A 16,817-nucleotide genomic window follows, 5' to 3' on the forward strand; every position below is an offset into this window, starting at 1 on the left:
GGTAAATAATTGCCGATTTGACTATGGTGAATGCTGGAATTTGTACTACGACTAAACGTGCGCGCACGTGCACACTTACTAGTTTTCTTAAATACACAATGAACGTTATATATATAAACAAACAATAAATTTTGTATAATACACACGAAAAAAGAAAGACAAAAAAGCAGGAAAAAGGAAAAGAAAGAATATAAATAAATGAAACAGAAACAGAAAAATAACAGAAAAGAAGAAGAAGAAGAAGAAGAAGCTGAGCGACCGTGGGCCGGTCCAATATCGTTCTTTTCACATGCGGGGAAATCACTAATAGAGGAGTACTACTTTCAAAGATCACTTTCACCTTGTAGCACGCCACTTGTCGCAACTCAGAGTTTTTCCTTTTTTCATCCATCCATTTTTTAAATTTTTTCGTGCGTTCAAATCTCAAACCATTTTCATTATTGAATTCCTCATGTCGAGATCTTCAAAACTAGATACTGTGTTGATAGGTTTTGATAAGCATTTTTTTCACGAAAATACCGGCGAAAAAACCCGGATGAAAAACTGTGCCTCTCTTGTAAGGAAAACAAAGAAAATGCGTTTTTTCAGGCAAAAGTAAATTTGTTTCTCTCCTGGAAGCAAAACCATATTTTTTCCCGTTTTCGAGACACACGGCTATGCCTCTCGCGGAAGCAAAACCGTGCCTCTCGCGAAAGAAAAAAATATGCTTTTTCTTTTCGTTTTTGAGAGGCACGACCATGCCTCTCGTGGAAGCAAATTCGTGCCTCCCGCGGAAGCAAAACCATGCCTCTCGTGAAGGAAAAGAAGAAAATATGTTTTTTTTCCGTTTTTGATAGGCACAACCGTGCCTCTCGAGGAAGCAAAACCATGCTTCTCATTGAAGGAAAATCGTGTCTCTCGCGGAAGCAAAAATCATAAATTTTTTTTTATTTTTTTTTCAAAAACTAGGAAAGACCGGTGAAAAATCAAAAAGCCACCCCCCAAAAAATATCATGTAAAAAGTCGAAAACGCATACGAAAAACAAAAAAAAACAAAAATCTGGAAAGAGAGCCCAAAGTGTGACACGTGGTGGCAGCTGAGCGCACCACTTGGCGCGCTCTGAGCCCACCTCACGCGACCCTAAGCTCCCAAATGAGCACTTCTCAATTAGTTGCTCTCGGCCTGCGAGTGTCAAACAGGATCTGCCATGATTAAGCCTATGGACCAGTCACGCCTGTGCCTCTCACGGAAAAAAAAGAAAACACATTTTTTTCGTTTCCAAGAGGCACGGTCGTGACTCTCGCGAAAGCACATCCGTGCCTCTCGCAGAAGAAAAAACCTAGAAAAAAATGCATTTTTTCTTTTTGAAAGGCACGGCCGTGACTCTCGTGAAAGCACAACCATGCCTCTCGCCGTCTCGCGGAAGCAAAATCGTGCTTCTTGCAGAAGGAAAAAAACAAAAACTCATTTTTCGTTTCCGAAAAGCACGGCCGTGACTCGAGAAAGCACAACTATGCCTCTCGCGGGAAAAAAAACAGAAAACACGTTTTTTTCGTTTTCGGAAGGCACAACCGTGACTCTCGCGAAAGCACAACCGTACCTTTCGCGGAAGTAAAACTGTGACTCTTGTGAAAGAAAAAAAAAGAAAACATGTTTTTTTCGTGCAAATTTTTTTTTGACCCTGAAAGCTAAGGAAGACCAGTGGAAAACCAAAACATCGAAAAAATCCGGAAAAGCCTTTTAAAAAGCCAAAAAAGTTTGCGAAAAAATTAAAAAAAAATCTGTAGGAAGCGTCTAGAACGTGAAACGTGACGGATGGCTGAGAGCGCGCCAAGTGGCGTTGAGCGCTCGTTAACTAGGTAATATTTTCAAGGGAGACGTAGAAGATTAGGGCCAAGATTGTCGAGTCAGGCCGCAACAGTTAGCCCATCTTCCACTAAAAAAAATTTAGCCCAACTCATCTCGACGACTCGATCGGCCTGGTACGAGTAGCTTTTACTCCTAGTCTCCTACAACAGTCCAGTAGTCCACAGCCATCTCCGTCTTCGGCCACCGCATCGCCATGGCCTCCGCCTCGTCCGGCGCGGCGGCCTTCTCCCGCCTCGTCGACCGCACCCGCGTCCCGGACCCCACACTCCAGCGCCACGCCGTCGCGGCCTTCTTCCGCCACCTCCTCACGCTGCCCCCTCCCCTCCCCGCGGCCGCCCACGACGGCATCTCCTCCCTCCTTGCTTCCCCGCACGCCGCTGTCGCCGCCTACGCCTCCGCGTCCCTCGCCCGCCTCGCGGTCTCCCGCACCGACCTCCTCGCCCCCGACGAGGCCCTCCCGTTCCTCATCGCATCCCTCTCCGCTTCCCCGTCTCCCCGCCTGGCCTCATGCCTCGTCAAGGCCGTAGCCGCGCTCGTTTCCTGCGTCCTCCGCTCGGGCCCCGTTGACTCACGCTTCCCGCCCCACAACCACCCCTTCGTCCAGGCTCTCGCGTCGGGCGCTGACGGCGCGCGCGCGGAGCTGTCGCGGCAGGCGGCCAGGATGGTCGCCGAGGGGGTCGACGGCGTGGTGGGGTTCCTGAGGCCGCTCGTGATGTTTGCCGTGGTGAGGAAGGGGGACGCCGCGTTCGCGAGGGATTTAATCGTCGCGCTTGCCGCAGCGGCCACTGCAGCGGGCAAATCGGATTTGGCGGTCCCAGTGCTCAAATTGCTCGGCCAGAGCTTGCTGCATTTCGGCCGCGGGGATGGGGAGGTATGTGTTTTGGTCTATTCCCTCATGGATGGTGGTATTCGTTTTTCTGGGGAATGCAGTTGTTGGCAATCCTGCGAGGAATCTAGGGCACATAAACAACAGCACAGTCGTTTTGCATTTCATTTGTGTTCGAGCAATGATTGTTGTGGCACGAGCGATTGTGGGTGTTACGGTTCCTGTTCCTATGGATGTTAATGTTATTGTTTATAGTCGGGTTCAGTAGATAGTACATAGCTGGGACTGTATTTGACAGTGCATTTTGTAGCTGTCAAAGCCTCAAAGGGGGAAATTATGTTACTCTGCACATAACGTTGCCTGCATTTCTTTGTCTTCAGGAAGGGCGGCTCTGGCTTAGTTCTGTGGAGTGCTTGGTCGATGCATATGTGATATTACTGAGGAAGTTAGCTCATGCTCAAAGGGTACTGCTCTTCTATGTTCTATCTGCTTATTTTGTGTAAATAATTGTAGCCCCGTCTTACTGATATTTTAAAATGCAGTCATGTTGGTTATGAATTAGATACTCAGGAAATTCATATTCTAGGCTACGCTTGTGGAGTTAGAACACAGAACCAAACAGTTTGCTCCTGCCTTTTATAAATCTTTTGTCAACTATAACCTAGGAGTTATGGAAATGCTTGGTGAGCTGATTTTATATATTTATACAATCGCTAATGGAATACACCTGGGCATAGTACGTTTATACTGAAGGTTAACTGCCTAGTATACTGATTAGTATGGTGCTGCACTTACCTAACGTTGAATTACACATGAGCCTCCTCTATGGTTCATCATCCATTGATGGAACTGAGGTAGGAAGCCAGTTAGGCAACTGACCAGTTAGTTATAGCCTTCTAGGGTCAATTTTCTTTCTTTAGTTTCTTCAGTTCAAATGCTTATATAATTCCTATGTATCAGCAATGCATCATACTTGTGCTATAACTTGCTTCTTTTAACAGCCAGCCTTTGATGCCCAAGCAAGTAGTGTGGAGTTGCTAGAAATACTTTTGTCGCAATGTTCACTTCATCACCAACTTCTGGGAATGTCTTGTGCAGTTCTTGGATTATCAAAATATTTGTTTTCGGTGCAAAAGAACCTTGGGTTATGCTATCTTCCTGAAATTTCTGGTGTTCTCAGTTCTCTTTCCTGCATTCTCAGTGCGCTGGAGTTTGAATCTGAGCAACTGGCTGGATTGAAACTTCTGGCCTTTTTGGTTGAATGGAGACATGAAAATGGTACATTCCTAAATTTTTAGAATCCCCTTTCCCCCTCTCATTTGCAAGCGACAACTTCAATTTTTAATTTGGTTTTCTTTCATGTTATGACAGACACTAAAACCTTGGCTCCTCATAATATTTGATTTATTTTGCTTGCAGCGCTCAAAACAAATGAAGTGGTACATCACTTCAGTGAGGAGCTACTCTGTGTTCTGCCAGTTATCAACCTCGTTATTTCTCCATCGAGATCTGTTAAAGCAGTGGCATCCCATGTCCTGTCAAGATTTAGCTTGCTTGTTTTGGAGTTACCTGCTTCTTGTTCATCAGAGCAACAAGACATTTCAATGGTCCACCACATAAGCAGACCTACCTTTATCCTTCCTAAACTTGTACATCATCTATGGTCTCAGGTGATGTTTTACCTCTTATTTTTTTGCTATGCTGCAACTCTGCTTGTTTTCGCCTTTTTATGTAAAGCACCTAGTAGAGAGATAGAGATAGAGATGATCACATAGCTTTTTGTTCCTTGTGCACACGATGTATGCGTTGAAATATTTGTATTGACAACTGAGTTACCACTTATCAGAAGATGGGAATTCTACACTTCACATCTTCAACAATTGAACTGCTGATGTGGCATGTTAGAGCTTTGTTTTTATGCATGTATGTGTTTATTCCATGGTTTATAATGCGGTAAAGTGCCTAAAGCGAGCACCACCTGCTCTGATGTTTAAGCGACACCTAAGCGCTTAAAGCGGGCATGTTTCTAAGGTGCTGCCAGGGCGCCTTATCGCTTAAAGAGAGTTCATAAAGAGAGTTCTGCTTTGTTCTGAGGGTGTCACAAACTGAATGGTATCCCTAGAGCTCAAGGTCGAGTAGCCAACCTTGAATCAGCATAGCAGTTTGCTTACCATGTCTGTTTCACTGATTGATGTCTTACAATTTTGTACAAAATGCGGGATAACTGGTACAGTCATATTTGCTCGCAACCTATTTCTGTTAATAATCTATGTTAGGTACACCTATATACTAGTGTTACTCTGAGTCAATATTCACACAGCTACTGGCCCTGTTTCCAAATCTGGAAGAGAGAAAATGTTGTTTTCATGTGGGCATGGTTTTTGAGTCGCTGATTAGTCGCTGTATAGTCGCCGATTAATCGCCAAGTCGTTTTCCAAAAATCAGGGCGACTCGCGACTTATGGCGACTATACAGCGACTTTCGTCGACTATACGCCGAGCCTCAGGGCTCGCGGCGACTCGCCAAGTCGCGACTCAAAACCTTGCATGTGGGTACAGGTCTGCCCATTGTTTGCTCCTTGTGCACTTAACTTCTCTCCCAAGAAATGCTGCTTTGATTTCATAGCTGGTTCATTATGCGTTTGTAGCTCATATATATGTTTGTATTAATTCTGCTTTCTGGTTGCAGTCATCTTCAGGTTTCTTTTTTACGAAGTATGCAATTTGCAAGGGATTGCCGGAGTCGGCTGTGAACTATTCAGAAGCTAATTATTGGACGGACCAAATAAACGAGTATCTGTCAGTCCTTGCCAGAGAAAAGCTTACACTGGATGGCTCATCTTCAAAAACGATGTCATCAGGTTGAAGAATGTACTTGTACTTTTACATATTGCCTTGTAGTTCTGCTTTGTGTAATCCTTAAAACGGGTATGAAACTCACTCTGTCTAATTACTTGCAGTAGCAATATCATCGCTTGTAAGCTCTGTAGTATCTGTTTTGGTAATGCACCCAAAACTTGGTACTTCTGCTGCTCGTTCCTTGGGTAATCTTGGCGCATCAGATTCGAAACTGGGAATGCCGCTGTTGCTAGTTATACTCTTCTATTGCAAGATTATGTACAGCAATGATAACTTCTCAGCAAATAGCTTGGTCAGTGCTGTAATTTCATCTTTGTCCTTTATTTGTACGCTAGTGGTTTATGAATACATGAATTCGTAAATAAATAAATTTAAAAGATGCAAAATCCTTATCACACTACTTAGACTAGACTGACACCGATCTTCACTATCTAATTAAGTGTTGATAATAGGGAAGCCACAGCTGTTAACACCATAGAATCTGGAATCAGGAGTGAGAAATACCATCCTTAATGTAGGGCAGCGTTGGCAGCCTTCATAATAGGTTGCTGCAGCAACCGTGCAGTCATGTTCCGCGGGCTGACTTCTGTATCATTAGTTGAAAAATGGAGTATGAATAATTATTTTTGCTGTCAGTTTGTTTCATATACTTGGATACTTCTGATATAACATAATATGATTCTTTCGCAAAAAAATGATTAATTCCCGTAGAGGTATAGACTGCATCTTAGTGGCCAAGTCTAGCCATCCCTTCGAAAGAGATAGCCATGTATATATAAATTACCCAAGAAAGAGTCCATCTAGTTAACATATTCTATGGTCTCCTCTTTCTGCTGCTCCTCCGCCTTTCTGCCATGCTGTCTGGCCATCGTGTGCACGCTAGTTACCCCAACGTGCATCTTGATTCATATCAGTATCTAATAAACAGAATAACTGCAAGCAGAGGAATGTACTTGACATTTATTTTTTCTATATCATCTGCAGCTCAGTTTGCTTGAGTCGTTGCCATCACTTGCTACACATGGTTTTGTGCTTCCACTTGCTCTGCAATTGATATCACCAATGCTTAAAAAGGATGCAAAATCGTAAGTATCTCAATTCTTCATCCAATTTGACATCACTGGGTTCAACTCAAGTTTCCTGTTATTTTTTGTATTTGCTTGTTTTAGCTGGCTTGTCTTGTTCTGGCGTGGAGTGCATATACTTTCTTTTCACCTTTTTATAGTTTTTGAAAATTGTCCACAAACCCTCTTCATATAATAAGAAACAGAGCAACATACCTCATCATGCATACAGCAGGAACCAACTCATTTCCAACACGGATTGGGCAGTTTCAGAAAAAATAAGAAGCAGCTGACAGTGTGAACCAAATCATTGTTTTTAGCACATAACAAAATGACGTGCAGTTTTTAAATACAGAGCATGTGACTATTCTGCATGCAGTAACAAGTCGTCAACAACTTGCCCATAATATATGGTTTTTAGAAGCCTGTCCAATATATATCAGGAAAATAAGTAGGTATCTTATTCACAATTTCATTTTTAACTCAGAAGTGATAGATGAGTGGAAAATATGAATGTTGGTTGCCTTTAACAAACATCAATACTTTTGAATACAAGAAACTTTTGTCTTGATGGAGAACTGAGTAGTGCTCGGTTGGCTAGAGCCCATGTCTGGGAGCTCGCCCATCTGCGTTCGAGGCTCAGCCTCCGCAGGGTGCCCCATTTTTCTAAAAGAAGCCCTGGGCGCTAGTGAATGGATCTAGTTTTTTTTTTGAAACTTTTGTCTTGATATTTTATAAGTTTTTACTTGTCCACATACAACTATTTGTGAGCAATAAGCTGAAGCTGAATTAGGCATTATCTATCATAACAGTATGTGCTGACGCAATAGTATTTATTTCCTATTACATGCTATTCATTTTAATATATCTTCATGTTACTCCTGCATGGTAACACGCAGGACTCTATATGCTATTGCTGTTCGATTGCTTTGCAAGATATGGTTTATCACAGATTGGGCATTTCCAAACTTACAAGTAAGGGCACACAATAAGTTGAATATTAGAATCTTGTTTGGCCATTATCAAAAGCTTTAATACATTGCTTATGAGTGTTTATGTTATGAAATATTGAAACTTATGCATACCATATGTTTCTGAAGCAGTTTTGAATGGCTAGAGTGATAACTTTATACCTTTATGTCGTTTGAATTCCAAAGACAATCCAATCGAGACTGATGAGTGGATCATCATGTCACCTTTCCCTAGAGTTTAAGTTATGAAAATGCCAAGTTGTTAGCTAAAACCATGCCATGCAATAAATAAAATAATTGAAGCTCTTCTCCATTCTTGAATTTTAAGCAAACATTCAATGTAATGTTCTTGAATATACGCATACCATTAGTTAGTATGATTAATTAAAGTTTGTCAATCTGCAATTTTTTTGTATTATTGGTTCGCTGTTCAATTACAAGATCAACACTAATTTCCGCTTTGTGAAATAGGGAGTTCTGGATCCTGAAACATTTTCCAGTTTCACTACTGATAGAGAAGTTTTCACAAGTATTGCTGCATCAGTGCGTGATGTTTGCAAGCAGAACGCAGATAGAGGTGTTGATCTCATATTATCTGTCTCGGTGTGTATTTTCGTCATCCTTTTTGGCTCATCATGCATTCTTTCTTGACTTGGTCCACGTTCTAACACTTTCCTTGTAGTCTTGTATTGGGAGCCGTGATTCTGTAGTTCAAGCTCTTGGCCTGGAGAGCCTCTCCTATCTCTGTGAGGCGGACATTGTGGGTAAGTTGATTGTCACTCAGTACATTAGATTGTTGACCTCTTCGAAATATCATGTTATACGAAGTCATGTCATCTGAAAGCTAGCAAAGACAGTGGTTAAATCTTAAGAATTCATGTCTTCTGAACTTCACTTCTGAGGCAAGCAGCTCATATGCATGCAGATTTTTATACCGCCTGGAAAGTTATATCAAAGGAGCTGACAGATTATTCAGTCAACCCCACGGTTTCGAATGGGTAAGGTCACTGGAATGATGCATTTAATGCAAATGTGCTTATGTGCACACCAGTTTAGTTTGGTCTGACTCTTATCTCCCTTTCCTCCCCTTTTCAGCTTATGCATTCTGTTGAGATGGGGAGCAATGGATGCTGAAGCATACTCTGAAACATCAAAGAACTTGATACAAACATTGTGGAGCATTGGTACATATAAGAAAAGTAACGCCGAAGCTGATCGTCTTTGGATTAAAGCAAGAGGAACTGCTTTTCACTCATTGTCCCACTACAAGGTTCTGCTGCACTTTGTTGTGTTATTGTCTGCATCTCCATATTTGTTATACTTTGACCGAAAATTGCATTCTGTTTACTTCTTACATTTGGTATTCTGTGTGTTTCTTTTGGTAAATTACCCATGCGTTGTATCTCTTGTAACTATAAGTTAGCAGTATTTAATGAAAAGATATGCAAAGCTTCTGCACGTTCTCTTAATTTTTGGTTGGTAATTTCAGATCTCACTTATTCAAGATTCTATTCCTGATTTCTGGAGAAGAAACTATGAGAGCTTTACTAATGAACACAATATGGAAGTTCTCAAAGCCATGGAGAACTTTCAAGTCGAGATTATCAAATTTGAGCACATGTTAGTATATTTTCTGAATTTACCCAGTTCAGATGCACATGTACATCCTTAACTGAGTTTTTTCCCTATACATCCAGAAACCGCCGTAGAGTAACTGCAGATAAAAGAACCATGGTGCACAAATTTGAGAAGTTATTGGACGTTCTCCCTCAGGCCGTGTTTAAAGGTATGCTCGTCGTACGCAAATGAGTTAAATTTTTGTACAACTAAATAGGTGAATGCCTGATGTTTTGTCCACTATCCTGTTTCTTAAAATGTTTGTCCTTTTTATGTTATATACTCCCTCCATCCCAGAGTAAGTGTCTCAACTTTGTACTAACTTTAGTACAAAGTTGTATTAGAGTTGAGACACTTATTTTGGGACGGAGGGAGTATGAAAACATATGTAATTTGTTATGTTCTATGTTTAATACTCCCTCCGTCCCAAAATTCTTGTCTTAGATTAGTCTAGATACGGATGTATCTAATACCAAAACGTGACTTGATACATCCGTATTTAGACAAATATAAGACAAGAATTTTGGGACGGAGGGAGTACATTCTAATGGTAGCTTCAGCTTTTAATCAGCTAAACTTTTTGAATTGTAGAAAAATCTGCACACCATCGGTTGCCTGGTGCAGCTCTTTTAACCATCAAGTTTTCCTCAGAAGACATCCTTCGTGAAGGGAAATCTAAGGTAGCATCTTTGAAGTTGCATGTTTTCATCTATAATTGCCAAAACGTGTGTCCTTGTATACTATACTGATCAGTTACATTTTTTTATTCACAGGATTTATCTAGAGTACATGCTGCATATGAGCAAGCATTAATGGAGATGGCTGAATCTATGTTTATATCAAGAAACATCGTGGTAGCTCTTCTTGCCTTGCATTCATGGAAATCATTTGTTTCCCATTGGATGCAGGCAGTTGTAACTTTGCTCGACACTAAAGAATCTTCAAAGTTGAATAAACCATTAAAAGCAGCTAACGACATTTTTAAGGTGCGTACATATGTCTTAGTTATTCTTTCAATTTTATAGATGTCTTTGTTCGAGAAAACCTTTCTTGAATTGCCACAAATGCTACTAAGAAAGTGTCAGTTTAGATGATGGGGCACTGATGCAAATAAAAAGAACCTAGATTTTTGTAACTGACAACTCTCTCTATGCATGTATGCAGATTTTGAGGTACATCAGTACATGTCATGGCTGCTGTTTACTCAAATGATAATCTAATGTTTACTTTAAAACTTTTTATCGGCAATGTGCTGACTCAAAAGAGTCACAATCTATGGATTATGATTGTTATTTCGACATATGCTAAATATGATTTCGTTCATTTAGGTGTAAATTATCAGGAATTTACTATCACATGAATCCATCCTTCCATCTTGTTATCTTCCTTTTCCTCCTTTTACTTTCATGAACAAAGTTAGCTTCCTTTCTCTGTTTATGATAACTTTTCCCTAAGTTTTCCTAATTGTGATTGCAGATATTGTGCAAGTGCGTTCCTGTATCTAATCCTAGAGTTGCCGTTAACATTACTCTTGCAATTGGAGCACTGTGCTTGGTAAAGTTTTTTTATTGATATTTTAGTCATTCTCAAGTGTGATTATGATTGCAGCAGTATGATGTACTCCCTCCGTTCCAAATTACTCGTCGCAGAAATGAATGTATCTAGAACTAAAATACATCTAGATACATCCATTTCTGCGACGAGTAATTCAGAACGGAGGGAGTACTTCTGATGATTTTGGCGCCCTGCGTTTTTTATTTCTCCTTCAACGCCATGTGGCCAGTTGGCTCATGCCTCAAACATAGAATGCACTCATCACTGCTGGATGCAGGATTTTTAACCTTTGCAATTTATTCAACTGTGCAATATCGGTTTTTAAGCCTTTAACTTTATCAATCTACACTTTTTTACCAAAAGAATATAAAAGCCACCGGTGTCCACAGATGCTACAGGTTTTATGGTGTGCATGTGGCTGGTACTCATGGTTACTCCCCGTTCTAATTGATTTGACCAGAGTTTTCACTCTATCTCCTTCTCTAGCGAAGGGGAGCCTCCTCGCAGCTGTAAAGCTGTTGCCTTGTGACAATGAGGTCATGGGTTCGAGTTCTGGAAACAGCCATTTGATGAAATGTAGGGAAAGGCTGTGTACAAAAGACCCAAAGTGGTGGGACCCTTCCCATCCTGCGCAAGCGGGAGTTACGTGCACCGGGCTGCCTTTTTTTGTGTGCTCCTCTACCAATATGTGAACAAGTTCTAATTTCTCTAGCATTCACGGCTCAGCTAAACATACGAAAAACACAACTCTAGAAATACACTCGATACACACAGAAATCAACATCTGACTTAAGTGTATATTCTAAGCATTATTATTATTGGCTCACTTTTGGCCTTCTAGCACTGAAGAATACAGTCTGTATCTCTACAGTGTTTCTGATGTGTTCCTGAGTGGTTCTCAATTTTGATGTAATCGCTGCATCTTGTCTTACTGGCAGGTTGTTCCTCCAACTGCCCATCTAGTAATCTCATCTGCATCAGATTTTCTTTTGAAATGGTTACTGCAATATGAGCATGAGCACCAACAGTGGTCTGCAGCTATCTCTTTGGGACTAATATTCAACTGTTTTCATCCCACGGACAAAAAAAGCAAGCTTCAGGTTATCAATGGACTCTTTGAGGTACATGATTTTGCTCTCCATGATATTTCAACCTTTTTGTACTAGGTTGATTATTCTTTTCTAAAAAGTATAGAACTAGATGCCATGAACCATATCTCTTGATTTACTTTCACACAAACATTCAATGTTACCGACTCACATGTCACTCGCATGCCTAGCTGCCAGACATGTTTTTGTGACAGATTGCTTGGCGTTTGCTAGTAGTACCTATAAATATTGCTTCCAGCCAGCTTCACCGTACTGTTAGGAGCTTATGGGGCCTTGCTTCATGCAGCAAACAATGCCTAGTATATGTTCATTCAAGATTTTCATGCTGCCACATGCTGCAGTTGATGGCATCTCCTTTGGACATGCTTTATTGGAATATTATTATTTGATATAATGAGCATATGTTTTAAGTTTCTCACCATGCATTATGCCCTTCTGGATCCAGGTTATCTCAAATGCTGATAGTTATCTTGTAAAAGGAGCTTGTGGACTGGGATTAGGTTATGCTTGCCAAGGTCTTCTAACCAGAGCAGATAAATCTGATTCAGACTTAGAAGCAACTACACAACTCAACGAGCGTGCATCAGTTAAAGAAATTCTTCACACTGTGACTGCTTCATTAGTTAGACTATGTCCATCCTCATGTTATTCTCTCAAGAAACTAAGTATTTGTGGAACATTCTCCATGGAAGGAATGGAAGAAAATTGTGACAGCTTAGATGATGATCCTTGGGCTATTGCGGGACTTGTTCTTGGTCTGGGAAACTCTGTTGTTGCTCTGTATAGGCTTGGAGCTTATGAAGACGTTATTGAACTCAAGAATATATTGATATCATGGATACCAGATGTTGATTCAAGCTCTGTGTTATTTGATGAAGTAAATTCAGTATCCCTATGTATGGGCTCTTGCCTTGCTCTGCCATCTGTCATAGCATTTTGCCAGAGAGTGGAGTTACTGAATGATGATTTGGATGCTCTGTTCAATCGCTGCACTTCTTTAGCTACTGAACTCCTGAACCTCAAGAAATCTGGAACTGTCTTTCAGAATTTATTGATGGCTATCTGTATCGGTGCTGGATCTTTGCTGTCTGGCATATTGAATGATGGGGTGCATGCCATGAAATTTGCTGATGTTAAGAAGTTTCTCGACACCCTTAAAAATATATACACCCATCCGTATCCTCCTATTGTCCATTTGGGAGGCATGTTTGGTGCTGTCAACGCTTTTGGTGCAGGTGCTGGAGACCTCACTGGGATTGGTTGGCAATCAATGAATTCACAGATAAAGCATGAGAAGGTCTCTCCCCTTGCCTGCATACCCTAACTCTTTACTTTTCTGTAACGTTAGAGTAATCCTTTTCATGGGCACAGGAGTCATCTTTGGTGCGAGGTCCTCTACTTATAAGTCCTGTTGGCGAGACTCTTTCAACGTCAATGGTTCAGGAAATATTTCTTCTTGCCAAGGACGCAGAGGATAATCACATACGGAATTATGCTGCGTGGGCTGTATCATTTCTTAGAAGTAGGTGGTTATTAAAGAATCAGAGTCTTAATGTTAATGATTCTTCTCAAAGAAATTCCGTTGATTCCAGTCAATCAACAAGTTTTTCTGCTGAAAGCTTAGTGTGGAACTTAAGTCTCTGGCTGAGGGATCTTAACTTTGAAAAGGTTTGATCTGAATCTTTCTTGAAAGAATAACTTGAGCTCTCGCTTATTAAGATCAGGCTTTTGTGTTGTACATTTATTAAAGAAAGTATTCTAGAAAAAGAGAGTACACTTTATTCAACTCGCAGTTTACATACTCTAATATGTGCATTGAAAACTCAAAAGCTGGTGATGCCAAATACCCATTCAGGCTTCTTTTTTTTTTGCATTCCTCTTGATAAACATGCATATCTTATACGGAGTATTAAGTTGTTCTTGTATTTGATGCAAAGATCTAATAAGTGCATATGCTCTTCTACGTCATAGATGATAGTTTTGGTTATTGGATACTAAATTTCGAACTTGATAATTTGGCTGATGGTGCACGAATATTTTCCTAGCGAAGCAAGTTTACAGTTTGGCGTCATGTGTGGATCCTCTTCTATTTATAGGGTTGTGGAGTTAGACGAGCAATTATTGTTTTGATGAGCATATTTTATTGACTTATTATGTTATTTTACTATCTACAGCCTGGTGATGTGGTGCCAGTAAATACAATTGCAACAGTTCTGAAATGCCTTACTAAAGCTCCTAGAGTGCCAGCTATAGACTGGGGGGTTATAGTACGGCGGTGCATGAAAGTTGAGGCACAAATTCCTCATAAGTCAAACAATCATCGAGATCCTACATTATTAAGGGAAGAATGCTTATATTTTTCTCTAGCTCATGCCGATCATATCAGTCCTCTTCTGCAGTTTTTGGATGATCTGACAGATTTACCCAGGTTCAGGAGATTAGAAATGAACGTGCAGTCTGTTTTGCTCCAATATTTGTCACACCTAATGAAGCTCTTCTCTGATTCAAGATCTAAGAAACTGTACGACGATTTAGCTGTGTACTTCTGTTCCCACTCATCTTCATACTTGGATTACTCTCCTGAGCAGAGAAGCATGTTAAGAATGTTGTTCTGGAAAGGCATCTGTAAGTGCCTGGTGGAGGTGGTCTCTGAAGAGACTGACAGTTTCTCTTATGTTAAGAAATGCATCGAATGGTTGGTACCTCTGTTGAATCTCTGTAATGATGGTCAACCTGAATTCGTGGATGAGTGGTCTGCTGCTATCAAGTGTCTCATTGTTGCTCAGAAAAGTTGGTCAAGTGATATGCTGCAGGTGCTCTTCTAGTTTTCCTTCACAAATATTTTTGCATTAGTTATCTGTTTCAGCGAGCAGTATACTTCCTATGTAATTTCTATTTCACAACTTAACGTTCAGCTTTCTTTTCAGGTGCACAGTACCACATCCTTAAGTGAAGGGGAACATGTTGATGCGGCAAGGAAGATTATCATCAGGGCAAGGTTGTGTTTTGCTGGTTGCGTTTCTGCACTTGAGCTGGGGAACATAAAGACTACCATACTGAGTACAACAGCTGATGGTAACCGGCAACTGCATCCCTCAGCTTTGAGTTGTGCTTCGAACCTTCCTGTTTGTCTGTTGCTGGGCCATGCTTATGAGTAGTGTTCAGTCTTTATATTTTCCATTCTTTATCTGCCGCCCACCCTTCTATCATTGAAGGTAACAAACAATTATTGTTTCAGGCGTCTGGTGGAACGTTCTTGTTGAGGTTGCAGCAGCTGTATACTCTGCTGACAATGGTATAAAGAAGCAGTGGCTTTTGGATGCATTAGACATTGGTTGTGTTACAGCTCATCCCTCCACGGTAAATTTTCAGTTGCAACGTGTCCTGACAGTGCATGACCTCAAACATGAACATGAATTGCTTATGGTCACTTATTGCCTTACGTACCTCTTTGTTCTAATATTTCAGGCACTGCGTTTTGTTGGCCTGCTATGTGGTAGCTGTTGTATCTATATGCCACTTCTCGTTGTTAATCCAACAAACGTACTGAGTGATTTGCCTGTTACACTGCCTTCCTTTCTCTCCAGCAGCATTTGGGATGACCTTAGAAACTCTGCCGCTGATAAGTTATGGTTGTTGACCACTCGCATCTACACATGGGCAGAAAAATTGACTCGTGGAGAGGGCCTTCCTTGCCATGATCATATTCATGGAAGTGAAGCTGAGAATGCAACTTTTCTTGCGAACATGCTGCGCTCTACATGCATTGCGGTGGAAGATCACTTGGCTGTAGATAAACAGCTAAAGCTTGCAAACCTGGAGGCACTATGATTATAAGGAGAACTGCTTTTCGTTTTAATGATATGTATGCCATAGCATATTTTTCTAGAACACATATTATTGCTGTCTTAGCTGATGATGTAGAAATACCTTTGTTGTATATAATTTTAGCTTAACAGTCTCCTGATACATTGTAAGTGATGGTTCTTAGAGTAAACTCAGTTTGGTGGAAGATAACCGGAGATTAAAATTGCTGTGTTATCTGAATTTGATTGCACTATGCAACAATTTCTTATCGCCAAACAATTTGAAAGAGCAGAGTGCTGGAAAAAAGATAGTCATCAGAGCCCTCACCCTCACCCTGAGATGGAAAAGTTTAGTGCATGTTTACCTGGATCTCATTACAGGTAAACCTTATCATATTATGCCATATGCCCTGTCCTTGAGAGGTTATGTTCCCTATATATTTCTGAACTATGTTTCTCAAAATGTGCTGGCATTTTATATGGTTCATGCAGGGAGCCTTTGACTCGAGTCAGAACCTGATGGGTACTCACCTAAAGCTTCGTCTGAAGATATCTCTATCAGTTTCCAATGCAGTGTGGGTCGCTGGTCATTGTTAGTCCCTCCACCAGCATCTCAAGGGTTGTTGTAGGTTAGTCTGAGCTTTCTGGGATTTGATCCCACAATCTTCTTGGTGGCCACATTACATCTTTCAGGCTGCAGGTACAGTCTAATCAAGTCCTCTTACACTTGAAAAACAAATAAAATCTGGTGCTGCTCTGTTGGTATGATATCATGCTCTATAGAAAGATCAAATCAGTATGCAAATGATCAAATATAAAATTAATCACTAATGATGATTCTCATTCTTTCAGAAAGACCCCCCCACAAAAGCACCGCATTTGATGCTTAAATTCCCGTCACGCCTTCTTTTCCTTTTAAAGTTATCTCTTGACGTTTTATTTGATGGAATCTGTCCTAAGAACTTACCAGCATTTCCAAAAATAGAAAAGGAACTAACCGCAGAAAGGCTAGTAGTACCATCTCTTTTGTATGTCCATTGCATTTAGCCTTTCGCCATGATGGATGTCTCCGGTTCACAAATTTGCCACTGTTCTGCCTACAACTTTAAGAATATGTCTCGAGTAGCTTGCAGGATACAGTTAGAAATGGTAATTTTGGAAGA

The 16,817-nt window shown here is 40.8% G+C and overlaps 1 protein-coding gene across 1 annotated transcript; it reads left to right on the forward strand.

The window, feature by feature from the left end:
• Window positions 1-1,997: 1,997 nt before the first annotated feature.
• Window positions 1,998-15,878, forward strand: LOC123060274 (protein RST1). The gene is made up of 24 exons (XM_044482887.1): window positions 1,998-2,720; window positions 3,056-3,139; window positions 3,677-3,953; window positions 4,095-4,345; window positions 5,364-5,535; window positions 5,635-5,825; window positions 6,518-6,618; window positions 7,497-7,572; window positions 8,040-8,171; window positions 8,251-8,332; window positions 8,494-8,566; window positions 8,664-8,838; window positions 9,058-9,188; window positions 9,266-9,354; window positions 9,777-9,865; window positions 9,959-10,171; window positions 10,662-10,739; window positions 11,678-11,860; window positions 12,294-13,145; window positions 13,220-13,516; window positions 14,023-14,661; window positions 14,776-14,923; window positions 15,087-15,208; window positions 15,317-15,878. Exons 1-24 carry the CDS (start codon window positions 2,043-2,045, stop codon window positions 15,677-15,679), a joined length of 5,496 nt encoding a protein of 1,831 aa, XP_044338822.1. The 5' UTR covers window positions 1,998-2,042; the 3' UTR covers window positions 15,680-15,878.
• Window positions 15,879-16,817: the final 939 nt, after the last annotated feature.

Source organism: Triticum aestivum, chromosome 3A, assembly GCF_018294505.1.
Source record: "Triticum aestivum cultivar Chinese Spring chromosome 3A, IWGSC CS RefSeq v2.1, whole genome shotgun sequence".
NCBI classification, from domain to species: domain Eukaryota; kingdom Viridiplantae; phylum Streptophyta; class Magnoliopsida; order Poales; family Poaceae; genus Triticum; species Triticum aestivum.